Source organism: Nansenia antarctica (genome assembly GCF_963989245.1).
Source record: "Nansenia antarctica genome assembly, chromosome: 1".
Classification (NCBI taxonomy): Eukaryota; Metazoa; Chordata; class Actinopteri; order Argentiniformes; family Microstomatidae; genus Nansenia; species Nansenia antarctica.
This window is the reverse complement of record NC_137674.1, coordinates 23,221,816-23,229,315: the sequence shown is the minus strand read 5'-3', so window position 1 is coordinate 23,229,315 and position 7,500 is coordinate 23,221,816. Positions and strand designations below refer to the sequence as shown.

The 7,500-nt window shown below is 43.7% G+C and overlaps 1 protein-coding gene across 1 annotated transcript in view; it reads left to right on the top strand.

Moving 5' to 3' along the window:
* ccdc88c (coiled-coil domain containing 88C) overlaps positions 1-7,500 on the top strand; it is a gene marked incomplete at its 3' end in the record, with an annotated part of 82,502 nt that overhangs the window by 6,672 nt on the left and 68,330 nt on the right. The window contains exon 3 of the mRNA XM_080540625.1: positions 4,765-4,873. Within this exon, the coding sequence (XP_080396751.1) occupies positions 4,765-4,873 (109 nt within the window). The remainder of the gene's footprint in view (positions 1-4,764; positions 4,874-7,500) is intronic.

The window sequence follows — 7,500 nt, the reverse complement described above, 5'->3', positions numbered from 1 at the left end:
TTGGTCAGTAGGTCCTTTGTACAGAGGGCGTTTCTCTCCGACAACGCGTTCCCAGGTACCATGGAAGTCATAGGTAGTCCAGCACACTGACAGAGAGACAGACAGACAGACAGACAGACAGACAGACAGACAGATAGACAGACAGACAGACAGACAGACAGACAGACAGACAGACAGTCAGCTTACTTCTACCCTTTTGAGTGGAATTACTCCTTTAATTAGCTGTTAGCCATCTCAAAGCCCCCTGAGTTGCTCGTCAACACTGAGAATAGACCACATTATAGAAACCAAAACACCGTTTTTTAAAATCCACAGGGAATAACCGAGAGTGTAAGGAAAGGCACACCCAGCGCTGTCAGTGGTGGGGAGACTTGAAGTGGCTTTGCTTGATTTCCATCACAGATTCAAGGATTGAAACACTGATGAAAATAGGGAGTAATAGTGATGGGATTATTTTAGATTATTTTAGATTAGATTAGATTAGATTAGGTGAGATTCAACTTTATTGTCATTGCAGAGTACAAGTACCAGACAACAAAATGCAGTTTAGCATCTAACCAGAAGTGCAAATAGTGATATAAAAACAAACACTTAACTTTCGGGGAAACTGCTAAAATAAAATAAATAAAATAAATTAAAAAAGAAAGCGACTATTAGCACCGCCGAATGACAACAAACGTATGAGTAATGAGTAAAACAATGTCACTTTTATAGTATGTTGTTTAACTTGCCGTTCGGTCGCCATGGCTCTGGTGTGTGTAGCAGCTTCAGCTAGCTGGCTGGAAACTTCTAGGGGTGCGTTCGTAAACACGCTCTGAGAGCGCCGGAGCGCACGCTGGCTTCGATGTCACAGAGCGACCGAGTCGTTCGATTGGACGAGAGGCGTTCCGCGAGTGCTGATCGGATTTCCAGAGCGTGTTTACGAACGCACCCAGCCAGCTTTAGCGAATTGTATTCAAAGGGAATTATTTTCACCGGACAATATGTCCGACGACTTTTCAATTTGTCGGACTTCACAAAATTTTACCGGACAAAGACCGGCAATTGCCGGTTAACGGAAACCCAGGTGTGAGTGTGAGTGTGTGTGTGTGAGTGTGTGTGTGTGTGTGTGTGTGTGTGTGTGTGAGTGTGAGTGTAAGGCCCAATCCCGATTCCCTTTTCTACCCCTATGGCTCGTTTTCGAGTGTGACTCGATTTCAAGCCAAGGCCTTCGAACAGAGCCACAAGCCATAGGGGTTGAAATCTACCCCTATGAATTGGGACAGCCCTTCACGACGGATACGTCATCAGCAGTGGTTTAAATAGACGCGGTACGGGTGACGCGTTATGTTGCCGGCGAATTCTCACATCTCGCAATGCCTTCTTCAGCTGTGTTTATTTCTGTTGCTTGTGCTATAAGCATCTTTTTTCGTTTATTATCAACACACCTGAGAAATCATGGAAGAGGGACAACCCTTCAAGACTGATACATCATCAGGAGTATCGTAGAAAAGCATTGACGCTCGCGACTCATTCACAACTTCACTTTTACGCTATCAATCGATCAAACAAGTCATCAAATAAAAAAGAACAATGCTTCATTATCAGACCATGACAGAATAACGGCGCTCTAACCTGTATGAAACCTGTGCTCCTACCCTGCCAGTCTGCACTGATTTAGGACAACAGTGCAACAACTTCGCGGCTGAACTTAAGTGAAATTTACGGCGTCATATACCATCAATGGGAAACATGGAAAAATGCATGACTTACATATTTAATTTTATGACGTTCTGAAATCCGAAGTGACAGGAACGCTGGAGAAACAGCCGCTGTCCACTGCATTAATTAACTACATGTCCTTGATGAGTCTCCCGCTCACTGCCCTCCATCAAAAATGTCACATCCATCATCAATAATATTACATAATAACAACTGCTCGGATTAGATTGCGAGTTGTTTTGGTATGCCGCAATACAATTTATACCACCAAGGGGGGGGGGGAATAGATAACTTTTATTTATTTTTTTACTTTCTTTTTATTGAGATGTTACAGATATACAAAAATAATACTTTTCAGTTTTGGTTAGTTTTTTCACAAAACACGAACATGTCCCAACCCCCCCCCCCCCCCCACCCCACCCCCACCCCACAAAATCCCAAGTGGTGCATCCCAGGACGAAGGATATAAATAAATAACAATAAATAATAATAATAATAACAGTGGTGATAGGTAATGAAGACAGTACAGGTAAGTAAACAAAGAAATAAAGAAAAATAAAGTGCAATTAATTTGTAAGTGAGGATAGATGAGATGGTCGTGTTGGTCTATGATATCATGTCTGTTATGATTGTAATATTATGTCCCTCTCTAGAACAAGATGATGTATCTCTAGGGGTTAGATAGATAACTTTACATTAAATATGTCTACCATCATCCGCTGTCAAACACCACAATTTATTTCATGATTGTACATCTCTGAAATGTTAATCGCGCACATTTCTATGGGTCAGTTGCCGGGGCAGAGGAACAGGGTGACTGTCAGCCTGTGACAAACGCGCAGATATGAGTGCTCCAGTGTCTTGCTTTTGTAGTCTAATGGAAGTGATCAGGCATAACAATTCTTTGGTTATGCTTGTTAGAGAAAAGGTCTATAATGCATTGTAATGACATTAAACTAACGTTTGATAGATAACTTTACATATGTGTACCATCATCCGCTGTCAAACGCCACAGGTAATAATTGATTTATGATTGTACATCTCTGAGATGCTCGACTGTCATGCAGCCTGTAACGTTAGACACACAGCACATCGGCATAATAACGTTTTGTTGTTGTTGTGCTTGTTATAAAGAAAAGGTCTATAATGCATTTAAATGAATGATACAACCCATTAATAATATTACATAATAACAACTGCTCAGATTAGATTGCGGGTGCCGCTACATGGAAATAGGTAAAAATGCGCATCATGTACAAGTCAGCCGAACGTTTGACAGATAACTTTACATATGTGTACCATCATCCGCTGTCAAACGCCACAGGTAATAATTGATTTATGATTGTACATCTCTGAAATGCTCGACTGTCATGCAGCGTTGCGTTACTGTAACGTTAGACACAGCACCGACATAAAAGCGATTTTTTTTGGGTTATGCTTGTTATAAATAAAAGGTCTATAATGCATTGTAATGACATTAAACTAAGATAATAAGATGGTTATTAGTGTTGTTCCGATACCGATACTAGTATCGGCATGGCCACCGATACGCACAAAAATGCTGGTATCGGTATCGGCGAGTACTTTACAAAAACGTAAGTTATTTTATTTTATTTTTTAAAAAATTTTTACTTAAGTTTTACAAAAACTTTACGAGTTTTACAAAGGTTTTGAGCAGTGCCAGACTAAGTGTTAGCAATAATTTTACATCTAGGTGAGTATGCGGCTCAAAAAACATGTTTTTTTGTTTTGTTTTTTCAAACGCCGTGGTATCGGATCAGTACTCGGTATCGGCAAGTACTGCACGGTCAGTTATCGGTATCGGTATCGGGATAAAAAAATGGTATCGGAACAACACTAATGGTTATCATAATTTTTCAAATCTTTATTAATAAGTAATTACAGAGAAAGTAAAATGACATTTCCGCATTGAATAGAGCGACATAACATTTCTGTAGATGATTCGCAATGCATCCTGGAATCAAGGGGTAGCGTACCCCTATGGCTTCGAAGCTTGTCTGGTCCTGAAATCGCTCGAAATGAAGTCATAGTTAGCCCTCGAAATGAAGCCATGGCTCGATGAAATATGAATTGGGATAGCCCTCCCCCTAAACGTGAACGCGCAAATCAAGCCATAGGGGTGAAAACGAAGCCGTAGGGGTGAATTGGGATTGGCCCTAAGTGTGTGGAGCCTGGTGTCACTCAGGGCAGCCATGTTGATGTTGTAGCGCCTCAGCTCAGCGGCCATCAGGGCCGTTCTCTGGTGAGGTCTGTCAGAAACGCCATATGTGGGGCGGCTGTGTCTCAGGAGGTAGAGTCGCCTTCTAATGATCGCAAGGTTGGCAGATCGGCGGTTCGAGCCCCGGCTGGCCACATGTCGAAGTGTCCTCGGGCAAGACACTGAACCCCAAAATTGCTCCCAGTGAGCGGGCCGGCGCCTTGCATGGCAGCTTGCCATTGCCATTGGTGTGTGAATGTGTGTGTGAATGGGTGAATGAGAGGCCGTTGTAAAGCGCTTTGGAGCAGCAAAAAAGGCGCTATATAAGTGCAGTCCATTTACCAGATGTGTCAGATGTTTAGACCACCTTTTCTAGGCCCTTCCCCAGTTGAGGTGAGCAGCTGCCACTCAGTCCCAGCTGATAGCGACCGAATACACTGCTGCACTGCAGGGGCCTGGATGACCTGGTGAGCCTCGTGTGGCCCCAGAGATGTACTGCAGGAGTCTGCGTGGTGGAGGAGGCAGGGTGGAGGGTTAGGGGTTAGGGGTTACCCCTTCACCCCCTGTCAATGAGGTTGTCAGCATAAAGAACAATGCAGCATGCACTAACTACCAGCACTACTACACTAGACACACACACTCTATGTAAGATACACACACACGCACACACACTCAACCCCCCCCCCCACACACACGCACACGCACACACGTACAGCTGAGTGAAGGAGGTGGAGTCTGAATAAATGTTTTCAGCTGTTTTCAGAGTTGTTCCTTCTGCCAGTGTGTGTTAACTGTCTGTAATGTGTGTGTGTGTGTGTATGTGTGTGTGTGTGTGTGTGTTGCAGAGACCCGAGCCCCTCTCACCAGCGTGTGAACAAGACCGTCAACAACGACGTCAATCTCCGCGTTCAGAACCTCACCACCGTCCTCCGTCACATCAAACACACCTACCAGGTAACACACACACCTACCAGGTAACACACAGACACCTACCAGGTAACACACACACACCTACCAGGTAACACACACACCTACCAGGTTACACACACACACCTACCAGGTAACACACACACACCTACCAGGTAACACACACACCTACCAGGTAACACACACACCTACCAGGTAACACACACACCTACCAGGTAACACACACTCACCTACCAGGTAACACACACACCTACCAGGTAACACACACACACCTACCAGGTAACACACACACCTACCAGGTAACACACACACCTACCAGGTAACACACACACACCTACCAGGTAACACACACACCTACCAGGTAACACACACACCTACCAGGTAACACACACACCTACCAGGTAACACACACACACCTACCAGGTAACACACACACCTACCAGGTAACACACACACCTACCAGGTAACACACACACACCTACCAGGTAACACACACACCTACCAGGTTACACACACACACCTACCAGGTAACACACACACACCTACCAGGTAACACACACACACCTACCAGGTAACACACACACCTACCAGGTAACACACACACACCTACCAGGTAACACACACACCTACCAGGTTACACACACACACCTACCAGGTAACACACACACCTACCAGGTAACACACACACACCTACCAGGTAACACACACACCTACCAGGTAACACACACACACCTACCAGGTAACACACACACCTACCAGGTAACACACACACCTACCAGGTAACACACACACCTACCAGGTAACACACACACACACCTACCAGGTAACACACACACACACCTACCAGGTAACACACACACCTACCAGGTTACACACTAGGGCTGCACGATTAATCGATTTTAAATCGAAATCGCGATTTGAAATGATGCGATTAGCTAATCGCAAAGCCTGCGATTTGCCTGCGATTTTATATATATATATATATATATATATTTTTTTTTTAAACCTTTATTTTACCAGGAAGTCACATTGAGATTAAAACCTCTTTTGGAATTTTGATCAGCACTCATGGAATGCCTCTTGTCCAATCAAATTACTTGGTCTCTTTATGACTTTGAACCCGGCGCTCTCAGAGCGAATTTACGAACGCAGGCATAGGTTGTGTCACGACAGTCAGTCCAATTATTATGAGACTTTGGGCTAACGTAACGGAGACAATTAGACACCACATGGCTTACTGGACGTATGATAAACGTTAGTATGTTATAATTGCGACAGGTAAGTGTACAATTTCACTATACTAACTGTACCAGCCAAGTGCATGTCGGTGCTGTTAGTCCAGCCTTAAACTTAGCTTAGCTAACTTGTAGTCTTTGAGACGGTAGCTTAGCTTAGCTACTCATGCTAACCCGGCGTTAAAGTACAGACACAGAGTTGACAGTCTCAGCAACCTGCGGGTTGGTGTTTATATAGTATAGCAGGCTTATGGATACATGGAAGTTAACTGTTCTGTTGTCAAACATGAATGTGTCCTGTATGCATAACCTCATACCATTCGTTCATACCAGCCGGCTTTAAAGACGCAGAGGTTAGCCTAGCCTAGCCTTGGGCTGAAGTATGTCACAGATTCCTAAGTCAAGGTGACGTGTGTCTGTGCTCCATAGTCAGAGACCACCATTCTATCATTCATCAGTTCGACTGTTGACCGAGTCATCTAGATGTGGTCCTTTCAGTTATAGTCACAGTGTATCCCCAAATGATCATTTTAATAGCTGGATCATCTTAGAAAGTAGCCACCTGTCTAGATGAGATGAGGTTATCATATATACAATTCATATCTTTTAAGTTCTCATCCTTGCATTAGAATTAGAGCAGTTAATAGTTTGATGGTATCATGTGGTAATGCTCTCAGAAAATAGGTGATATTCATCCAATCACCTGCCAAGTATTTTTTGAAAGTACCTGCCCTTTTCCAAACAGCTTCCAATTAAGCTTTCCTAGATGGTTGTGTGAAACAAACCACCTGAGTCAGGTTAGTAATGCTCCATCACATGTTTTAATCTGAAGCTTGATTTTAAAGCAACCCAACTTTAAAGCAACCCAATGTAAGTTTAGTTCTTTCACTCGTAGCTCGGGCTGTGGGGGTGCTAGAGGAGGGAGCCTCTAAGTCCCCTGAAGATGTACAAACAAACTGCACGTTGATACGACCTTCCTAGCCGGAGATATGGCCACACTTTACAAAAACTCCCTATTTATTTTTTTTTATTTTTTTTTTGCTATTTAAAAAAATAATAATCGCAAATTAATCGCAATCGCGATATCTGTCCAAATAATCGCAATTCGATTTTTTTCCCCAAATCGTGCAGCCCTATTACACACACACACCTACCAGGTAACACACACACCTACCAGGTAACACACACACACCTACCAGGTAACACACACACCTACCAGGTAACACACACACACCTACCAGGTAACACACACACCTACCAGGTAACACACAGACACCTACCAGGTAACACACACTCACCTACCAGGTAACACACACACCTACCAGGTAACACACACACCTACCAGGTAACACACACACACCTACCAGGTAACACACACACCTACCAGGTAACACACACCTACCAGGTAACACACACACC